At 42.1% G+C, this 23,795-nt stretch overlaps 1 protein-coding gene across 2 annotated transcripts in view; it reads right to left on the bottom strand.

The window, feature by feature from the left end:
* Positions 1–23,795, bottom strand: part of LOC101469080 (vasoactive intestinal polypeptide receptor 2) — a 46,962-nt gene that overhangs the window by 19,808 nt on the left and 3,359 nt on the right. For both annotated transcript variants that reach the window (XM_004574776.3, XM_004574775.4), the window contains exons 2-4: positions 15,861–15,960; positions 14,019–14,126; positions 12,674–12,777 (exon numbers count right to left, since the gene is read on the bottom strand). In XM_004574776.3, coding sequence (XP_004574833.1) covers positions 12,674–12,777; positions 14,019–14,126; positions 15,861–15,960 — 312 coding nt within the window. The remainder of the gene's footprint in view (positions 1–12,673; positions 12,778–14,018; positions 14,127–15,860; positions 15,961–23,795) is intronic.

Consider the following 23,795-nt stretch of genomic DNA (forward strand, 5'->3'; position numbering starts at 1 on the left):
TCTTGCTCAACACCATAAACAAACAACAGCTTGCCCACCCCGATGGGGTTTTTATTGTCGCCGGCGACTTTAACAAAGCGTGCCTAAAGACTGTGCTTCCTAAATTTGTCCAGTTTGTGGACTTTGCTACGAGAGGAGAACACACTTTGGACCATGTCTATTCAAACATCAGGCATGCTTTCAGAGCGACACCCCTCCCCCACCTGGCTGGATCTGACCACCTCTGCATGTCCCTCACCCCCACCTACATCCCCCTGCTGAGAAAAACAAAGCCCCAGACAAAGACAATAAAAACCTGGCCTGAAGGAGCCCTTTCTCAACTGCAGGACTGCTTCTCAACAACTGTATGGGATTTATTCTCCAGCCACAACCTCCAGGAGTACACGGACACTGTACTCTCGTACATCAGGAACTGTGTTGACAATGTCACCGTCAACAAAAGGGTCAGGGTGTTTCCAAATCAAAAACCCTGGATGAATAGCGAAGTGCAATCCCTCCTAAAAAGCCGCAACACTGCCTTCAAGTCAGGGGACAGGGCTGCGTATAGGGCGGCCAGGGCAGACCTGAGTAGAGGCATCAGGAAAGCTAAGGCTGCCTATAGGAGGAGGATTGAAGATCACTTTGCTGACAACGACCCCAGAAAAATGTGGCAGGGGATCAATCACATTACCAACTACAGAAGCAATAACCAGGCGACATCTAGGACTGATGCCTCGCTGGCTGAGGATCTAAACCGTTTCTTCGCCCGCTTTGAGACGACCAAGCCCTCAGCTGCCACACCACTTCCACCCGCCCCCAGCACTGGCACACTAACACTTAGGGAGCACCAAGTGAGGTGTGTTCTAAGGTCAGTGAATCCCAGGAAGGCGGCAGGTCCTGATGGAATACATGGAAAGGTTCTCAGAGCATGTGCTGACGAACTGACCGGAGTCTTCACTAAAATCTTCAACCTTTCCTTGTCATCAAACACCGTCCCGCCCTGCCTCAAAACCTCCACCATCATCCCCATCGCCAAGAAGACAGCTGTGGCCAGCCCAAATGACTACAGGCCTGTTGCACTTACGCCTGTAGTGATGAAGTGCTTTGAGAGACTGGTCTGTCAGCACATCAGGGCCGGTCTGCCTCCCACTCTGGACCCCCACCAATTTGCCTACAGGACAAATCGTTCCACCGAGGACGCTATCACCATAGCACTCCACACTGCGCTGAGTCACCTGGAGCACCGAGGAAGCTATGTGAGAATGCTCTTTCTGGACTTCAGCTCAGCATTCAATCATATCATCCCGGAGATCCTGGTCCAGAAACTGTCTCACCTGGGACTCTCCACCCCCATCTGCCTCTGGATCAAGGACTTCCTGACAAATAGACCACAGTTTGTCAGACTCGGCCCCCACCGGTCCAGCACCATCACACTCAGCACCGGGTCTCCACAAGGATGTGTTTTGAGTCCCCTCCTGTTTACGCTCTACACATCCGACTGCTCCCCTACCCATCTCTCAAACACCATCATAAAGTTCGCGGATGACACCACAGTGGTTGGACTCATCTCAAGGGGGGATGAGTCGGACTACAGAGATGAGGTCAACAGACTGACTGAGTGGTGTTCAGTTAACAACCTCCAACTGAACACCACGAAAACTAAAGAACTTATCTTGGACTTCAGGAAGGGCAGAGCAGACCCGGCCCCACTTTACATTCACGGGAGCTGTGTGGAGAGGGTACACTCCATGAGGTTTCTGGGCGTGCAGATATCTGATGACCTCTCCTGGACTGCAAATACTACAGCGGTGGTTAAAAAGGCCCAGCAGCGTCTCCACTTTCTGAGAGTGCTCAGGAGGAACAACCTGGAGGAGAGGCTGCTGGTGACATTTTACAGAGCCACCATAGAGAGCATCCTAACGTACGGCATAACAACATGGTATGCAGGGTGCTCAGCTGCAGACAGGAAAGTACTGCAGCCACTGTGACAAAGACAAATATTTATATACAGAGGGACAGGCCAACAGAAGAAATGAAGACAATCAGGACAATTAGGGGAGACAGGCAGGAAGCAAAACTAACACGCAAAACAAAAGAAAACACGTTTTCTGAGTCTTTGAAACAAGTCAGAGGGAGGCACGTGGAAATTGGGAAACATGGGAAGTGTGGAGGAAAATATGACTTAGAATAACAGACAAGGGTTAATCCACAACCTTCAACTTATTACTAGAAACTGAAATGTGAAAACAGCAAGAGACTTGATAAAATATCATAAGAATGATAAGTAATCAAAAAGAGGACATCCCAAAATGAATCAAAAACATAGAGCACTGGAATGGCCTCAAAACCAGCAAGAAAACACTTTAAAAACTCACATCCAGAAACGGTAAAGCAATTCAAACCTCGGGGTACAAAAGAGGGGTTGTGCCCTGAGACGAAATCGATATTAATCAAGCTTCAGTAAATAGCTACTTAAATCATCTATCTATCCATCGATGGATGGATGGATGGATGGATGGATGGATGGATGGATGGATGGATGGATGGATGGATGGATGGATGGATGGATAGATAGTCAGTCTTACTCTTAAACCAAAGCGATTAGTGCCTAAACCTGAACAACCAGCAGGTGAAAACAAATCTAAACTGTGACTTCATAGTCTTGTGATTTACAGTGGGGCAAAAAAGTATTTAGTCAGCCACCGATTGTGCAAATTCCCCCACTTAAAATGATGACAGAGGTCAGTAATTTGCACCAGAGGTACACTTCAACTGTGAGAGACAGAATATGAAAAAAAAATCCATGAATTCACATGGTAGGATTTGTAAACAATTTATTCGTAAATTAGGGTGGAAAATAAGTATTTGGTCACCTCAAACAAGGAAAATCTCTGGCTCTCACAGACCTGTAACGTCTTCTGTAAGAGGCTTTTCTGTCCCCCACTTGTTACCTGTATGAATGGCACCTGTTTGAACTCATCATCTGTATAAAAGACACCTGTCCACAGCCTCAAACAGTCAGACTCCAAACTCCGCCATGGCCAAGACCAAAGAGCTTTCGAAGGACACCAGGAAAAGTATTGTAGTCCTGCACCAGACTGGAAAGAGTGAATCTACAATAGACAAGCAGCTTGGTGTGAAAAAATCAACTGTGGGAGTAATCATCAGAAAATGGAAGACATACAAGACCACTGATAATCTCCCTCGATCTGGGGCTCCACGCAAGATCTCATCCCGTGGGGTCAAAATGATCATGAAAACGGTGAGCAAAGATCCCAGAACCACACGGGGGGACCTGGTGAATGACCTGCAGAGAGCTGGGACCAAAGTAACAAAGGTCACCATCAGTAACACACTACAACAGCAGGGAATCAAATCCCGCAGTGCCAGACGTGTTCCGCTGCTGAAGCCAGTGCATGTCCAGGCCCGTCTGAAGTTTGCCAGAGAGCACATGGATGATACAGCAGAGGATTGGGAGAATGTCATGTGGTCAGATGAAACCAAAGTAGAACTTTTTGGTATAAACTCAACTCGTCGTGTTTGGAGGAAGAAGAATACTGAGTTGCATCCCAAGAACACCATACCTACTGTGAAGCATGGGGGTGGAAACATCATGCTATGGGGCTGTTTTTCTGCCAAGGGGACAGGACGACTGATCCGTGTTAAGGACAGAATGAATGGGGCCATGTATCGTGAGATTTTGAGCCAAAACTTCCTTCCATCAGTGAGAACTTTGAAGATGAAACGAGGCTGGGTCTTCCAACATGACAATGATCCAAAACACACCGCCCGGGCAACAAAGGAGTGGCTCCGTAAGAAGCATTTGAAAGTCCTGGAGTGGCCTAGCCAGTCTCCAGACCTCAACCCCATAGAAAATCTGTGGCGGGAGTTGAAAGTCCGTGTTGCTCGGCGACAGCCCCAAAACATCACTGCTCTCGAGAAGATCTGCATGGAGGACTGGGCCAAAATACCAGCTACTGTGTGTGCAAACCTGGTAAAGACCTATAGTAAACGTTTGACCTCTGTTATTGCCAACAAAGGTTATGTTACAAAGTATTGAGTTGTATTTTTGTTATTGACCAAATACTTATTTTCCACCCTGATTTACGAATAAATTCTTTACAAATCCTACCATGTGGATTCATGGATTTTTTTTTCACATTCTGTCTCTCACAGTTGAAGTGTACCTCTGGTGCAAATTACTGACCTCTGTCATCATTTTAGGTGGGGGAACTTGCACAATCGGTGGCTGACTAAATACTTTTTTGCCCCACTGTACATCACCACACTTAAACTCTCTTTAAAACAAGTTTAAAACAAGTTGTATAAACATCGGTTATAGCTTCATAGCAGTCATCCAAACAATGTTTACAGCTGTACCAGATGTTTTCTGGTGGCCTGAGGAGCATTTCTGCTCTGTTGACCTTTGGGATTACTCAACAGCACGTGACAGAAAACTACACAACCCACAAGGACACCTCTTTTTTCTCTGCAAGGCAGAGGACGCAGTGTAATGTGCAATGATTTAAAGAGATAGAGCTCTTTCATGTTTTTCTATGACACTTGACATAAATGTATTTATTTCAAACTCTGTGATATCGTTGTATTTCTTTGTTTAAGAGTAAAATCTGAGGGACACAGGCCTGGACAGGTAGGGAAAAATATGTATTCTCTGACCAGTTGGTGAGTGGTTGGAGCTGGACAGGAGGGGCTTGTGGCAATGCGGGAACTGCACAAAAATCCACCTTATTGTTCTGGAAAGGCCGGAGTGCCATGTCTCCCATAAATTGCTGGATTGTCTGCAAACAATTGTTGCACTTTTTCTACTAGTGGTTGAAGTAATCACAAGGGGCTGCAACAGTTAGCAACTGCCAGCAACCTCCTGCAACTACTTGCCAAGTGGTTGTGGAATACACAATTTTCTCCTACAAGCAGGAGTCCTGGTTGCCAAAGGATCACCAACTGGTCTCTAGGCCTCAGGGACTGGGGCTTTGGTATTGATTGCACAGTGACTGACAGCAAACCTCAACAACCACTCACCACTGACTGGGGAATATGCATTTTTCCCTTGCAACTAGTGGTTTCCAGATGGTTGCTAATCAGTGTCCTGGCCTGTGTGACTGGGGCCTACGCTGTTTTGTTTGTGCCTGGCCTTGTACATTTGTATGTGCTTTGAATGGTGAGGTTTTGAGGGTAAATCCATGGCTATAGCACACTTTGGAAGCTTTATGTTTAGGTAACCTGATATGGAAGTGGCACAATTTTCATCCCAGTATGCAGTGAAGAGTCTTACTGTATACAGATAACAAAATTTTAATGTTAAGTCAATGTGGTTATGTATAGTGACTCTGGCTCCCTTAGATATCCATCCACCCATCCATCATAGGGACTTATCCCAGCTGTAATAGTGCAGTGGTAATGTATTTGCTAATAAATGACTAATGTCACTCTTGTTCTTGTCTTCTAAATTTCTATATGGACTGTGGCCACAATAGTCATAATAGGAAACTCTGATACAGCCTGGCTGTTGGTTTGGATTAACAGAACGGCCTGGGATGGAGCCACATTCCCATTTTGAATTATTATTTCAGGCCATCCCTGTGTGCAATACACAGTATTTACTAGCTGTTTATAATAGAGTTATATAAATGTAACAGTATTTATGTTGTGTGTGATTCCACTTGTCACGATAAACACAATTTGTTATCCGTGTATGTGTGACACTGTATTGTCTCAGTGGCGCCCTCTCTCAGAGATGGTGGACAAAAGTCAGTTCATGAGAGATGTGTGTTATGGGCACAACTAGTAATGCATGTGTCTGCTATATGACACTGTAAATGATTTAACTGTTAGTACGAAGAGTTTAAGTGGACAGCTGAGCTTTTAAAGTGCTAAAAAATCTATATAACAGAATAATAGACTCGCTAAGCTAAGTGCAAAGATTCTGAGCTTCTGTGACGTGCTGTTCTTAGAGCTGCCCATAATGAGCCAAATATCGGACCAGGACATATTCTGACTTTATCCAGGTACGCATTTACACATTATTTTATTTGTTATATTATTCCAGATGCACATCTTCACATTAATGTGTTTTATTATTGGGCATAATGATAATATTATATGTTATATTTTATAGCCAATGTCGAAACTTTGCCAGTTCATGAGATGTGCCTGAGGCAGCGCCAACCTGCCTGAACGAGATTCTGATCTTATCCAGGTACACGCTTTCATAGTTCTGTATTTGTTATATTACTTGCCACAACATTATTTGTTATAGTATTAGACAGTGTTGAAACGTTGGCAATTCAATAGAGACGTGCCTGAGAATGAAAGGTTTGCACGACCAGAACATATTCTGCTCTTATTTTAGATTTTCTATTCATTAGCAAAAGTTATTATGACATGTTGTTTTTTCAGATGACGTTGGACAACAGGACATCATCCCGTGGAGCTCTGCTTCAAAGCCTCCAGCTCAGCGTTTTTGTTGTCACCGTCTTGGTGTTTTCAGCTATGGCAGGCAGCTGCCAGACAGGACTGTGAAACCACACACAAGTCGGTCAACAGACATTAGCCAGACAGCATGTCTTCTTTTTGGATTTTTAAAATGTCAATAATTTACAAAACTCGCTTAATGTTTTATTCATTGTGATAATTATGTTGACCAGAAGTGGGCAATATTACCCAAGAGAACATGATATTACACGTTATGGCAATATCATAAAATAGTCAGTAGTACTGAGGCCCTGTGAGGGGCATTTGAGGGTCTTTCAAACTTTTATTTGGACACTGGCTGCTTTTTCACTCATTTTGAGTCCAGTCCTTGCACGTGACCATTTTCACAGGAATGTTTTGGGGGCTTTTTTGTTTTTTTGTCTGTTGGGCCACTTAATACTGACCTATGAATAACTGAAGCATAAAAGGGCACCTCACTTAGGGGATGAGCCACTGTTGTGTCTACGCATAACAACAACTCAGCACAGACCCAAACAGTTTCTTTACACTCTGTTTGCTTCATTTACAGCCTGTCACGAAAACATGTCATTTGTTCCATTTCTTTAGCTGAATCTATGAAAAATGTCAATAGCACAGTTTGACAGGCATAAAACAGATTTCTACACAAACAAAATGAGCTATTATTAGAAGACTTGGCATATCTCAACATGGTTTGCAGTGTGTCGGAAACCGGACAAGTGGAGGGCAAACAAAAGAAGTGGTACGCCTAAAAAAGCATCTACAGCAGATGAAGAGTATGTGAAAGTCAAGTCCTTAACAAATGGGAAAATATCCAGCAAAGACCTGACACAGGAACTGAGAGATGCATGCCTTCAGTTGATCCATTTACTGTTGGAGCTTCATCAGAAATGGAGCATCAGTGTCAGCAGATCTTATGGAGTGAGGAATCCAAATTGAACCCAATTAAAGTTTTGGAGGTCAAAGAGGTCAGGAGAAGTAAAACAAGGTCTGCAGACATCTGCAAAACACAGCAGAGGATCTGTCATGGTTTGTAACTACGTTCCATTCAGCGTGTTGGAGATCTTCTCAGAAATGATGCAATTTTGAACACAGAAAAGTACCATCAGATACTGATCTTAATTTTTCAGCATGACAAAGATCCCAAACATACTGTCAATGAAGCAAAAGCATAACTTTAAAAAAGAAAACCGCTCAGTGTGAACACTGTTAGTCATGCATTGTCCTCCCCAGAGTCTCTCAACATCATTAAAGCCGAGTGGGATCATTTTGACAGAACGGAGGAAAAGGCATCGATTGTCTCTAAAGAAGAGACTGGAGTATCTCTGGAGGCTATTCCAGAAAACGACTTAAAGAAATGACAAGAAAGCGGAGAAAGGTGACAGAGAGAGTTCAGGCTGTGATGAAGAATAAAGAGGGTTGTACCAAATGTTGACATTCATCTTAGAATTGTACAAACTCTGTTTTTGCACCTATATTCCATCTCCTTGCAAAATCGAAGGAGTGACCCAAAACTTTGGCGAGTAGAGCAGCTCATTGATTTTAGTATGGTCAGCATACATCTCTCAAAAAGGAGACATCCTCTTCAATTTGTTCCACATTTACTCTGCAATTCATCAAGATGCAATAAAATACTGCTCTTACCACATATTTTTACTTCATCCTAATTCATACAATAAATCTACTTGCTTTTAAAAGCAAGTAGTGAAAAAACAAGAGAAGTGTGTGGCATTATTTCAGGGACAGTGTGGACCCAATAATGGTTCCCGGATATTCTCTTAAACCTGGTTGTTACTCGCTTGTTTAAAGCTCATTATAAAAGAAAGGGTCCAGGAATGCAGCCGTGATTACAAGCAATAACTATGAGGTCAGAAAATAAGCTCCATGGCGTCACGCTGGACTCCTCTGAGCAACAAGAAAACACCCACGCATCCCCATACACACTCAAACGCCCATTAAAAAAACAGCAGAGCAGGCATACCGCTCTGAGAACAGGAAAAGCCTTTTTTTCTCGAGCACCTGCAGCATTCAGCTCAAATACTCACCTGTGTCACTCAGGTTCCTAATCCTCCTCTGAGTCAGCTGAAGGGGTGGGAGAATTTCGAGAAGCCTTACCTTCATCTTGTGATGAAGCAGATATGGGAACAGATGAGGCCGGATTAGAGAGCACAGTGTGCCAAGACCGGGAAGTGAACCCCGCAACTCTGTTGGAGGAGCTGGGAATTTAAGCCGGTGTCTAGCCACAACAGATACAGAACAGACCCATGCAGAAGACTGAATCCAGTGGATTTCTCATGTTCTCTGGTCACTTGCATTATTTCTCATATACCTATGAAAAGAGGAAAAAAGTCTTTTTTGATGTTAAAGAGGAGCTTAAGTGGAAATGATGAGGAAGTTTAAGACCTCAGGCAGAAGGCTTCATCCTGCATCTCTGTAACTTTTATAAAGGGCCAGCCAGCTTTGCATAGATCTCTGCATCAGCATGAAGTCATAGAGAGGGAGTATACTTTGTATGGTCATCTCAGGCACACAGCTCTGGCTGTGAACTCTGGTGCTCCACCTTCCTGTTGTACAAACCTTTTCTTTATTATCCCTCCACTCAAGTCAGATTGTGGTATGACAGCAAAAACAGACGCAGACAGGCGGCGGTTTCTATTGCTTCCACAGAGAGTGAAGGTCCAGACAGAGTTTCTCTTACCAAGTGGCAAACATGGAAGAGATGTGCAGATCAGTTTGTAACAAAGGAATTAAATGCATCTGACTTTTTGTTCAACTTTCTGCTTATTTGGTTGCAACGTAGTCCTCCACATACATAGACTAGCACAATGTAAGCAGCATGTTAAGTCATTTATGTGCATGTAAACTGCTTTGTTGCATGGTAAGCAAAGCATGTAAGACACGAGCATCAAAGCAGGAGGTTGAGAGTCTGAGTCACCCTTGATTTTTCTTTCTTCTTTGTTCTTTTTTGGTTCAACACAGAAACGTTTGCTGGTAATCGTCACGGTCTGCTGTTTTCTACATGCCTCAACATTTTATCCTAAAAGAATCTGATGGGAAGTATCTGTAGAAGATTTTGGGGAGTTAATCAAAATTAAAGATCACAGAGTGCCTTCAAAACATTTTTGATCTGCTTCACCACCAAAGGGGAAGATTAGAGGATTACTAAAGATACTGTGTAGGGAAATGAACATCTCAAACAAATTTCACAGCACTCAGTCCAACTGATGCTTCAGTCTGTAACAAAATTATGACCCAACATTTGAGCATTTTTGCAGTTATAGTAGAAAGAATGTAACACTCATTATATTACATATTGCAGAAGAAGAGCTACAGAATCAAGGCTTAAATCGAATCGAGGCTAACAACCCTCTCTGTGTTTGGATATGTTATTATTATGTAATTATGTTGACCTCCAAACATGATGCGTTTGTGGTGTTCATCATCAGCTGAAAGATTTATGGAGTCATCTGCAAAGCAGCCAAAAAAACTGTTACCTTTGTGACCTTTGCATCTTTTGTTTACATTTCTTAGCACCACAAATTAAATTCCTCTGAACCCCAGAGCACTGAACTGGACAACAATGAGATGCACAAATAAAGCTCAAAGTATCTGCATAGATAAGCGAGTACAGCTGTGTCATTTCTGTTTGTCAGTTGGATAAACTGAGCAAAACGCTGCAACAGATTCTCACTCATCTGCTCCGCCTAATCACAGAAAAGCACACCAGCACAGTCAGGCCGCGACTTCACGGTGGTCTGAGTTATCTGAGGGGAGACACGAAGAGCAGCAGAGACCAGTGATCAGATGTGTCACCCAGTGAACTTTCCATCCTCTCTGTGCGTTTATCTGTGGGCAGATAAACAAACACACATACAGAGATGCTGATATGAAATCAGCCCTTCTCTTCACCGCTGTGCTGGAGCATCTGAGAAAACTCTGAGCTGAGATCAGACCACAGAGTGGAGACGTTTGATCTGTTTTGTTTTTTTTATTTCAGTTCAAATTAAATAAAGCTGCTGATTCCTGCACAGCTTCTGTTTTGCTTAAATAAAGTCTGTTCTGATTCAATGATTTTCAGTGTCTCACTGGAAGCTCCAGAACCTCTTTTTGCACACATCTTTGCATGCAAGTCTGGCTACTTTTTGTTGTATTTCCTCTGAAACAGCCCACATAAAACCACAGATTTAATTATCCTCATACTGCAAAATATGCTGATTGTGTTGTGGTAATTTGTCTTATTTTCCACTGTTCTTGTTGACAACTGGTTACAGAGAAAGAGCTAGAGGCCAGTGTCAGGCAAGTGGAAGCTGGCTGCTTAGAATCAACAGTTAAACTGTGTTGTATAATACTAAAAAGAAATATGAATGATTAGTTTTGCAGACAAATAGCTTTGATTTGAGCTACAGAGGGTATGTAGGTCTTTACTTATTCATGCTACACACAAAACTCCGGCTGAAAGCCTGCAGCATCAGAAATGGTGTTACAACAACTTCTACTTAAGACGATGTCTCCCCAAACTCATCCACAGTGCTGTCAGGCTACAAAATAGTGATTTATCATTCTGAAGGTGAGTTATAAATAATTTACGCTACACATTTTAGCTCACAGGGGGCTCCTTTATCATTGCTTTTTAGTCTATTCTTCATAATGTTGGAAATGGGGACATCATTTAGACGAAAAGTGATTTGTACGTGCTGATTTCTAACATAAACCATGGGTTAGTTACCATGGAGATTTACCCAGGTAACAGCTGCATCACCTTTGTGGGTGGCTCGCTAAACCTCAAAGCCTGCTTAGCAGCACAGGCCTCTGGACAAAGAGTTTCCCCGTCTCCAACAAACCAACTAACAGCACACTGAAACTAGAGTTCAGCTTTTTCCCAATCAAATCCGGTAAAAATGATTTATCTGCAACTGTTCTGTGGTTGGTTTGCTTCCTCTTGCAATGCAAGCATTTTAAAGTGGGTCAAATCAGCCCACGAACTCTCCCAACATCATCCACAGGCCGAGCATGTGCTGCGTGGGACGTGGCACATACATTTTTTGTGATCAGAACCCAAACGGAAAACGGTGCTAAAACCTGTACACAACAGTTTCACTTGCACTGTGAAAATTCACTTCAAAGGATTCCAACTAAACTTTAAACTCTTTTGATTAAAGCTACATTCAGCTGCTCCCTTATTTGAAAGAGGTCAGCCTGGCAGGGAGCTTTGCATGTTTGATTTGGCAGATTTTTACAGTGACCTTCCTGATGCAACCCCAGAAGCATTTGGGTCTCCTCCCAGAACCAAACCAAAGACCTTTTGCTTGTCAGATGAACACGTGAACTGCTACAGTAAAGAGCCAGAAGCTACATTTATTAGGAACAGGTAAACATTTTTTTTCTGTCAAAAGATGCTTCAACAACTGATTTTTATTTGTTTTTTATCCTTATGCTTCCTTTGTTTCCTAATTATGTCCTATAAAAACACTGATGAACACACACATTAACCTTTTTGGTTATAATTTGATATCATTTTGAGGGGAAAATTTAAAAAAGGATGAAAAAGAATAAAAAAATAGTTTTATTCCCTCAAATGATTAAGTGTATGCACGTGTAGTTGATACATAAAAGCTATACATGGAGGTAAATACATCGTAAATCAACAGCTGTGGTGTATCAATGATATTTGATCCATGAGTGATTTAATATTTTCATGTTTTCTTTATAGTTAGCATGTTTTTAACCATCCAAGCAGTTTCAAATTAACCACCTTGCAACCGCTCTGACTAATCTTCTACCTCATCTGAGAATCCAAGAACCCTGATAAACCAATACTGACAATGTTGCATTAACAGCAACGGGTCCAAGGCCTTCAGCTTCATTAGACAACAGACCTGAGAGTTTCAGCCGCTACAAAGTAGATATGAAAACCAAACACACAACTTTGATCAGGCTCCAAACACACACCAGTTTCTACACTGTAAAGACAAAAAAATCAGTCCTTCTTCGATATTATGTTATGTTATCATGTAAAGGCTCTAATTGCTAGACATTACCTGAGATTGGACTGAGAGAGGATGAGAAAACTGAATGAATTCGCCAGCTAAAAAGGTTCAGGCCGGAAAAGGATTAAAAGAGTTGTTCACAAGCAGCACAACTCCAATCACAGTGGTGCTTCATATAACTCATAACTGCGCTCACAGGCGCACAAACGTAAACACACCACAGACGTCAAACTTGCCCTTTTGGTTGTCTCTGGGGTCTCTAAGGTGCTCGTGCAGGTGATGATGTAGTCGGGATAGACGGTGGACCAGCCACTCTCTGTACAGTTCCTGCTGAGGTTGCCTGAAAGAAAACCGACTGGTTTTAGAGCCTTTTAGAACTGAACTAGTAGATTTCATGAAACCTAACATCAGTGCTGCATATAAAGATATATTGCCCTGATTTTTTTTTTAAAGCTTCAGTGATATTTGTCCACAGATTTTAGATTTGGATAACTGGAATAACAATTATATAACACCAGTGCAGTCAGATTCACAGCAGCAGTTGCCTGGACAGACAAACACAAAGTGGAGATGTTTGTTCCTAATCAGAGCGCCACATTTGGAGAAAACCAAACACAATTGTCAGCATGGTGGTGGAGGGCTCATGATTTGGGCTTGTTTTGAAGCCACAGGAACCTGGACACTCAAAGAATCAGCATAATGATGACACATGTCCATTTTTACCCTCTCAAACAGCTGTCATCAGAGGCAGGCACATGCGTAGGCCTCAGTGAGGACTTTTGATACTGAGCAGCTACTGTTCTCGTCTGTGGTGCTGATTGTGATGCTCATCTATTAATGCTGTGTGTTTCTGCAGAGGCAGCGAGAGGAGGATAAACCAGCCGCTCACTGATGCTACTGAAGGAAATCACAGAGGGTTGGACAGATGGCGTCAGCCGCTGTGCAAATGATCACAAACATCAACAGAAGCAGCTCAAGAAGCACTGGATGGAGACGATAAAAGAGCCACAAGTCAAAGTGAGAAATGGCAGAAAGTTAAAAAAGAAAGAGGTCAAAGAAGTTCTGTTATATTGAAAATAAGTATTAAAGAATTTCAGTGGTAGTAAAAGCAAACATCTTTTCACTTAAGCTTACTTAATCACTCCTTCTTATTAGTGTTGAGACTGGTGGCATTTGAGTGAATCCACTGGATACTTAAAAAGGATTATTTTTCTGTATCAGAGTTCAACAAGATGAAGATTTCAAAGTTTTCAAGCACACAAAAACTAAATTATAATAAATAATAAAATGTTGAGTATGCCACAGTCTTTAAACAGTCCATAAACTGCTGCACAGTGCTGAGTCCTCAGACTTTGTGTGGCGGGGTCATACTAAGTGTCAGCTGTCTTAAAATGTTTTACATGTCGGGGGAAGTTGAAGCTTCCTTTAACTGAAAGTCTGTATAATTTCCAGAACACACTTTTTGTTTTTTTTAGCAAGTCAAGTGTGTGTGTGCGTGTGCGTGTGTGTGTGTGTGTGTGTGTGTTAACAAAGATGATTGAAGGGCAGCAGGAGGAAGTGTGTCTCTGAGAAGAAGCTCACCGTTCTTGTGAAAAAGCAGCAGGAAGGGGGTGGGACAGTGTAAGGTCAGCACATCGCCGACCGCGGCGCTCGGCCAACATGAAACGTTGTCCCACTCGCCGTGACATCCTGGACAGACATATACAGAGATACACACACAGACATTAGAAGTGTGAACTTGCCTGCACAGAACTTCCTGTTTGGCTGAGCGACTTGTGCGGAGCTTCTGTGCGAGCTGCTGATTGAACGTGGACAATAAATCCAGCCCACATGAAAGCAGCCTGTGAGGTTTGGACATTTAGCTTTACTGCTCAGCCAGGAGGGACAAAGACATTCACGTAACACTCTGAAGGCCTCTTAATAGTTAAGTTAAAAATAAATGTAGCCTGATGAGGCCTGAGAGTAACTAATGCTGGTACTGTCCTTTTACATCAAACACACATGTGTATCTATAGAGCAGCGTGAGAAAAAGCTCACAGTCTGAAAGCTGAGACCACACAGATTAAACACATTTTATTATCTCTGTGCTCAAACATTCGCACACATGACCGTTCACAAACAGCCTCTGTATGTCTGTGCGTCAGTCTTTGGTTACTCGTGTTGTGGTTTCACACAGAAATCATCCTAATATACGTCGTGAACATCTGGAGACTCTACTGATGCCGACTGTGTGCAGCAGTCCTTCAAGCCTTTTATTCTCTGAGCCTTTTATTCTTGCTGAAAAACAAGAGGTTAAAAATCAAAGCTGCTTCAGGAAGAAGGAGGTCTGGGCTTCTCTGCTTAGGCTGCTGCCCCTGATAAGTGCAAGAAGATGGATGGATGGATGGATGGATGGATGGATGGATGGATGGATGGATGGATGGATGGATGGATGGATGGATGGCAGGAAGAGTAGAAAGGGAAAGTTTACAAGATGGGGAAACCTGCTATGCTGTATCTTTTAGAGACTGTGGCACTGCTAAAATTCTCACTGGGAATGACCAATTGGACAAGATTGGAAATGAGTGCATCAACGGGATGGCTCAGGTGGAGCTGTTGGGAGACAAACATAGAGAGACAGGACTGAGATGGTTTGGGCATGTGCAGAGGGAACGTGGGTATATTGGACAAAGATGGCTGATTGTGAAGCTGCCAGGCAAGAGGAAAAGAGGAATACCTCAGAGGAGGTTCATGGATGTAGTGAAGGAGGACATGCAAAGGGTTGGTTTGACAGAGGAGGATGTTGCTGTGGTGACTTCCACTCTAATGAGGGCATATCAAAGATGTGGAAAAATGAAGTCTTCAAGTCTGACTGCTCAATGCTTTTGTTATTTGCAGCATGCAGGTCACACAGTTTTCACTTTGCCTTCACGTTTTTATCCTTTCTTGATCAAAATGAATCATTTTTAAATCATCTGATTGTAGCACAAGTGCAGAAAAGAGGTATGTTTGATTTCTCTTCGATCCACCCTCCAAGCAGGTAACTGAAGAAGCCTTTTTAACATTTATAGCTAGCATTTGTGTATGTGTACATGTGTACATTTGTGTGAGTGCGTGTATGTGTGAGTTTGTGCTTTTTGTGGAGTGTTTGATCTCACAAGGTAAACAGCTCAGTGTTGCAACACCGTCTGAAATAGCGTCCAGAGACACACACCACTTCACACACACACACACACACACACACACACACACACACACACACACACACACACACTTTTCCTTACTTGATATGGATCTGAATACTTTTCCGAGGCCTAATATTCAGTGATGCTCTTACAGCAGATTATTTTGCGTCTGCTCCTGCACACGCAGCAGACGTATCGTAAAATACTTTGGATGGGGATTTCCAAACACTTGCTCGTGTGTGTTTCAGTGCATGCGTACCTGCATGAGTGGAATTGTTCGGCTGCAGCTCTGTCTGACAGTCACTCTTTGCTTTCTGCATCTCCCAGTAGAACTGGCAGGGAGAAAACATTCCATTAACCTGTCGGGATGAAGGGAAATACATCTTATGAATATTATCTCCAAAATGAACAAACCTCCTGCGTCAGGCTCTTTGTCTCAGGTTGTGCTGTGCACGCTGGTGTTTGACATACGTGCTCCAGTTTTCTGGAGTAAAGTTCATGTTTCTGCGATCTGCTCTCCTTTCACTCCTATCTGCAGCTTTCAGGGGGAGGATTTAGGCAGTGGTGATGATTTGGGAAGACAAAAAAACACTTCTGCTAAAAGCAAAAACCAAAGCAGGTTAGGTTCCTCGTTAGAGATCAGCGTGTATGACACAATCAAATCTCCATAAAACAGTGTCACCACTCATGAAGGATCCCTCAGAGGCCTCTGCACACAGCAGGAAGTTTCTAAAATCCTTGTCTTTCCCTGAAGAGCATCGGTCTCAGCGGCAAGTTTGGTCCTTTATTTTATTCTATGTTGGCTGCAAACAGTTTCACAACAGTTTTATTGTTTTAAAAGCATTAATATATATATATATATATATATATATTCTAATTTGTGCATCAAATCTGCAGATACTCCAAATCTTTATGTGAATTCTGTTTTTGTATTTAATTTTTACTCTCAGAGCGTTAAACCCCACCAAGGCTACAGCTGAAGGAATAACAACAACTATTTAATGAAGTACTTGAGTATAATCCATCAGATTATCCTGTCTTTTAATGACACAGTTGTGATACTGAAACATCTGTTAGCTTATTTTGCTAGCTTTCTTTCCTGACCTGACCAAACTTTATTAAATTTCGCACACAATCTCACACCACCCTGGTACTAAACTGCTTTACAGCACCTTTCCTCTCACACCCACTCACTCTGTTGATTGTCTGCAGCAGCTGTGTTACTTCCAGCCTGTATCGTGTGTGTGTGTGTGTGTGTGTGTGTGTGTGTGTGTGTGTGTGTGTGTGTGTGTGTGTGTGTGTGTGTGTGTGTGTGTGCGTGTGTGTGTGTGTGCGTGTGTAATCTTAGTACATTCTTCCATGTTTGTGATTGGTTAGATGCTGTCACCACAACCCTTTTCAAGTGAGCACACTTGTAGTTAAATTGGGAAATCCTTCGGTCAATTTAGGAAAGCTTTGTGTGACCACTTATCTTGATTGTCGGTGTTAGGATTAGTGTGAGTGAGTCCAGATGAAAGAAGGATACCCAGAGTTTGATGAACAGCCTGTTAAAAAACCAACGAGTTGCAAAGTGACCCAGAGACCTCAAGCTGATTGAAATGTTGTGGTGAGAGCTGTTCATGAACAAATGAACACAAACTTCAATTAAATGAAGTGACGCTGTGAAGAAGTATAGGCCCAAATTCTCCCACAACCATGTGAGAAACCGATAAAGTCCCACAGAAAGCAGTTAATTAAAGTTATTGCTCCTAAACGAGGTTCTATAACCGAGACACCTATTCAATCATGTGGTGTAATTAGCCTATCACAGGGCTGCACAGAGGCCTGTGAGAACTTTTTATTTTCCAACGATTGTAAGACTGACTCCTCGGGTTGGGGGCGTGTGGTGGTTGGATCGATACAGCACAGTATTGGGATATTTTGCATGATGATATTGTAATAAAAAAGGGACACCAAATATTGATACTTTATTACATAAAAATACTACAAACAATAGGCTCGTGTCATGCACCAAAATGAGATCATGTCCATCAAGCAAACTAATATTAAACGACCAAAAATCATCCAACAATTTACCCACTTAGCGTGACAAAGCTACCTCCTAATTCAGAGTAAACTAATGCAGTAAAAATAAAACAGCGACCTCCTTGCATCTACAGAAAACAAAACAAAAAAAGCAGGGGCTGCCTGGTGATTATATTGACTTTGTGATGACTAAATTGTTTCCCAGAGCTGCACAATTTTGATCGGAACGCAATTGCAGTCGTCTGATAGGAGGCAACCTTTCTGCAGACAGTCACAGTGTGACGTGGGCTGAGAGTAATGACTCTCGGAGTGATCGCTGGCAGAGGAAAGATTTATTTGAAGAGTTCCAGTCAGGTTTAAAAATTCATCACAGCACAGAAACGGCTTTAGTGAAGGTTACAAATGATCTGCTTATGGCCTCTGACAGTGGACTCATCTGTGTGCTTGTACTGCTAGACCTCAGCACTGCATTTGACAGTTATTTATAAAATTTTATCACAGCAATTAGGGCATGCCGTAGGTATTAAAGGTCCTGGTACATATCTATCAAATAGACTCCAATTTGTGCATGTAAATGGAGAGTCCTTTCCACACACTGAAGTTAATTATGGAGTCCACAGGGTTCCATGCTAGGACCAATTCTATATATATTATAGACCAGTGGTCTCCAACCTTTTTTGCACTTTTAAGGTGTCAAAGATAAATACAACATTTAAAAAAAAAAAAAAAAAAAAAAAAAAAAAAGATAAATACAACTAAATAAAATGACACGACCAAGACAAAAGCAGTGGTATTTTGTAAATATAATAATAAACGTGAATTCGCTGTGTAATTGTGTAACTTTATTAGCAGCATCCTCCTGAAATGCCCCAACAACATCGAGAGTAACATCCTCCTCTCTGCCCCTTAATGCTCTCTGGTCGTTATGGTAACGTGTAAACATTTCTTTCAAAATAAGACGCACAACTGCAACACGGGAAAAGACCCAGGGAAACCAAATTAACGCTAAAAACCCTGAAATCCATAAATTTCACACCCGGTACCAAACCTGTCCGTGGCCCGGGGGTTGGGGACCGCTGTTATAGACGTTTCCCTTCGGCAGTGTCATTAGAAGGCATAGGATACATTTTCATTGCTATGATACCCCGCTCAATCTATCCATGAAGCCAGATAACACACATCAGTTAGTTAAACTGCATAAACGTCTTGAAGACATAAAAACCTGAATGACCTCTAATTTTCTGCTTCTAAATTCAGATAAAAATGAGGTTATTGTGGTTTGGCCTAAAAATCCTCGAAATACAGATTCTAACCAGATTCTTACTCTGGGTGTCATTATGTGTTTGATCAGGATGTGTTAAACAAACATGTAGGACTGCTGCTCGCATTTGTGCAATGACATCCTGTCTCAAAGTGATGCTGAAAAACTAGTGCATGCATTTAGTACTTCTAGGCTAAACTATTGGAATTTATTATTATCAGGCTGTCTTATAAAGCCCTATATAACCATTAGTTGTTATTAATCTCTGGCTCTCTTCCACAGCATGTCTTTTTTCCTGTTTTCCCCCATCGACCCCAATCAGTTAATGCAGATAGCTGCCCATTCTGGAGCCCGGCTCTGTCGGAGGTATGTAGGGTCTTTACCTTGTAGTTTAAAGCAACATGAGGTGATGCTGAGTGAAGGTATTGCTACTGCAACTCAGTCATCCAGGTAACACTAAAATCAAAAGACTCAATAAGGGTTTTTATAGTAAGGGGAAAGTTCAATTTTAGTTAAACCTTCGAGAAAAAAATAACAAATTTAAGCAGTTATGATATTAACTACAAATTAGAAATACATTTATATATTTGAAAAGTATTTGGTTGCAGTTTGGTTCAGTTGCACAGAAGCTGCCTTTGAAAACAGATTTCAATCTGAACCTCATTAATTAGCCTCACCTCGTTCGTACTGACTGTGCCGACTCGAGTGCTACTGAATGAGAACCATAACCCACATTTTCCTGCTGCCACCGTCAAACCCTCATATGTGTGAGTGTGTGTGCTGGTACAGCTGATGGTAGCCATGGACACACACTCAAACAGACTGTACACAAAGGGCAACATGAACAAAGAAAAACACTCAAACAGAACAAGTTCATGTGTCAACTTGATTCACTGATATACCGCGAATGTGCGTGTGTGTTGGGAGGTCTGTTTACACTTAGATTTATGGTCACTCTGCACAGTGTTTCAGATCTGTCAGTCTGTTTATACACACACACACACACACACACACACACACACACACACACACACACACACACACACACACACACACACACACACACTAAAATGTCTTTAGCCAAAAACCTGACCATGATATCACCTATCATGCTCACCAATCAAACATCACTTTCCTTCTGTCTTTAAGTGACCCATCAAAGGAGAGACTCAGACTTCAAACAACACTTCCACACATGTAGGCACAGAGGCCTCAACAGCTGCATCAAATAAGATGAACGATCACTTGAGCCGATTCCAGTACGGAAAGGAAATCAGCTACAGAATGATTAGGTGCTAAACAACGACGTGAGAGGAGCGGCGGTCCTTGTTAAGTGAAGTAAGGGGCTTCACCCTTACTGCACGCAACTTGTCTTCATTAAATGTGGATTGTGCTGAGTATCGTTGTGCAAAGAAATGCTGAACAGGTGAATTTTCAGAATAATGTGTCTGAAATTAAATTTAAATGCCTAAATTTAGCCTTTTTCCACCAAACTACGTAACCTAGCCTAACTTATATAGTAACCAGAAACTCCTTTTACCCCTACACCACACCTGTCCACGGCATTCAAGTCATTGTGATATTGACCCAACATGCAGTTACATTTCTCAGGTTACGCAGAAGGTTGGGACATCGGGTTAAAATGGGAGCCACTATAGTTCGTTGGGTTGAGTAGATGCCACAAGGCTAATGGAGAGGCCCATATTCAAGTCTACCTCAAGGCCTTTTACTGTACGTTTTGCCCCTGGGCATCTCCCAGTTTCCTGTCTTCTTTCCACCATCTAATCAAAATAAAAGCAAACAAGCTCAAAAACTGTGTTTACATAAAGCTGATGTAAAGTGCATTAAACCTACATTCTCCCTCATTCCAGGAGTCAGACAGTAAATATCCGACTCCTAGAATGGCAAACCTCATCCAGGAAATGCTCATCATCAACTATCAATTACACGTCCATGAGTTGGAAACGCTCAGGTCCAAGTTTAATACTTTAGACTTAACTAACAAATGACATGATGGAGACTACGTCCCTCTTTTAAACTCTCTGTGGAAGTTACTGCCAGAGTCACATTAAACAACTGAGCAACAAAGCAAAAGAAAAAACAGCAGCCATTAGATCCTGTCTAAACTAAAGCTATTCTTAATATCGAGGTTCTCTAGAGCCAGGCTGTCAAACATAAGGCCCAGGATCCAGAATCAGCTCGGCAAAGACTATAAGTGTCATGGGGCGGCTGCGTGAAAGCGAGAGAGGACCCAAATGCACGGCTCGAGACACACAGGGATGAACTCAAAGGCAGGTCTTTATTAACAGGAAGATAAGAAGTCATACAAAACTACACTGGGAGCAACTAAAGCTGAGGCGCTGGGAAGACACGGGAAATGCACACAACCTAGAGGGACGACGCAACAGCATGGACACAGGGGGGATCCAAATACCAAACCAAACAATCCAATGAACATAAGGAACAAAATACAAAACCACAGGAAAACTAAGAACACTGGGTCAAAATGACCCAGGACCATGACAATAAGACTATAATCTGGGTGTAATCTGGCACTGACAAATGAGAAGGAGGGTTTTCCTACAGCTAGAAAACCTCTCCCATGGCTATTTATCATACACCAAAGTAACTGTGCAATAAATAAACAATAATATGACAAATAGAGCTTCCTGTTTTTACACTATCAAGTAAAGACATTTAGTTTTTTTACCGTGGGTCCAGAGAGCCAACAGATTTCAGTTACCACAGCAGCATTTCTCTGTCATGTAGAAAAACTGATACATACTGTGGAAAGTGGACTTTTCAAAGTAGCTGTGCATGCATGTGGCCCACGATTGAAATTGACTTTGACATCCTTGCGTTAGATGAAACAATCTGTTCTTAAATGGTATTTCTGACGGTGTCTGATGGTGCCTGGATCATCCTCAACCTGCTGTGGAAGCTGCAAATGTGTGCAGCAGCTCGGCTCGTCGCTATGTGGGAAAGCATTTGGGTTAATAAGGCTACGTGACTTCACAGGAACACATTAGAAGGCGTAAATAATTAATGAAGTTACCGCCTGCTTAAAATGTACACAGGCCCTTTCTTAATGTGGATCCTGCTGCTGTGACACTGCAGCTGTTCAGTAAAATCAAGCTAACAGGGCAAATCCACACAGAGCCTTAAAGAGGAGGAGGAGGTGGGCTCCAAGCAAATTCAAGCCCTGCTTATCTTATCGTTTGTCAGTGGATCTAAATCTTGTTGCCTCATAAAAACACTAAAAGACGAGTCTTTTCAGTACCTCAGTGGCTTCATGTACTATCTGAATGCATCTGCACAGTCATGGTGATCAAGCACGTTAGGCCTGCAGGTGAAGTTTGCATGTAGGTAAGAAGTGAACCACCTTGATCACAATCAAAAAAACAGCTTTAAACCTGAATTTATAACTTAGGCCCTCAAACGCTGCATCACAGTGCAGGCCTCCAGTTTCAGATTGACATCATTACTATTGTTTTAAAGTCCCGATGTTCCAGATGGAGGTGCTGCTTTCTTCAACTCGAAATTTGGCTACAGATTTGGATTATGCCCTTCCTGTTCTCACTTCCTGCTTTTCAAAACAAACAAATTATAAATAGACACAAGCAAAAGGAAAAGATAAACAATCTTATTTAATCCATTGCCATCTAAACAAACAGCATAATCTCTTTCATCTAATAAGCACTAATACACACAAATACACACAGAGACACACAGATCCATTACGAGGTAAGGGATAAAATGTTCTGGATTAAACTAAACAAAAGAACGCTTTTTTTTCTCCACCAGTCTGTAATCCCAAACCTCCTCCTCCTCTGACCTGACTCCACCACGTCAGACTCATTCAGCTCGCTGAGAACGGTAAAAGCAGCCGAGTCGGCTCTGAAACAGAAGCCTGAGCTCAAGTGTCTGAACATTTAAACACATCAAGGTCAGGGGTATGTTTTAAAAAGGTCTGTCTATTTAGTCCACTGACTACGCAGCTCTGGACTCATTTGCAGTATTTTATATTTGAAGCTACAGCTTTATTCTTACCCTTTCAGACACTTTCATGTGTTTACAGGGAGGAGTCTGAAAGTCCCTTATGGAACAAGACATGGACAAGGACCGGGGTAGGTTGCAAAGTGGCTTGCAGGGGAAGCAGTGAGGATAAGAAGGCTAAAGAAACTTGAATATGACATTTTATATTGATATATTTATGTCATTTACCAGTCTTTGCACTTCAGTGACTATATTTCCATGTGAATATGCTGTTGGAACAATAGAAACATAAGCATAAAGGAACTTTAGAGCCCTTAAGTACATATTTACATTGCATGAGCGAGAGCTGTGATTTCTCAAATGTTGTGCCATGGAATTTGTGACGGCCAAATATTATTACAATATAAAACTAGACAGAAAACTGCTGTACTTTTTCTAATGCTGCTTTAATCATCTGGTTTACCCATCATCAGTTAAACCAGCCAAAGGAAGCCAGTTTACGATGAAACAGCTCAGGCTTGCAGTAAGTGAAGTAGTGTTGAGCAGGGGTGAAACTAAACTGCTGATGATTTATAAAGTAAGACAAAAATTAGGACTTTAAAGCAAAACTGGATGGAAAAAAGCAACAACTTTATCCAAAATTATAATTATGATGAAATTCTGGTTAAAAACCTCTTAAACTTTACGCTGCAGCAGTCCGTGTCTTACACAGTGAGCTGTGCAACACCATGTCAGCTGCTGGGCTATAAACTGCTTTAATAATGCAGGATGAACATGACCCTCATTGTGTAAGCCATAAAGTGCAAACACAAAGTGCACAAAGTGCAGATCTCACCACCAGATAAATGCTAAGAAACCAACTTCAAAGCTGGGACTGAGGGTCAGGTGGAAAAGCAGCATTTTTATTTTATT

This window comes from Maylandia zebra, linkage group LG9, assembly GCF_041146795.1.
Source record: "Maylandia zebra isolate NMK-2024a linkage group LG9, Mzebra_GT3a, whole genome shotgun sequence".
Lineage (NCBI taxonomy): Eukaryota > Metazoa > Chordata > Actinopteri > Cichliformes > Cichlidae > Maylandia > Maylandia zebra.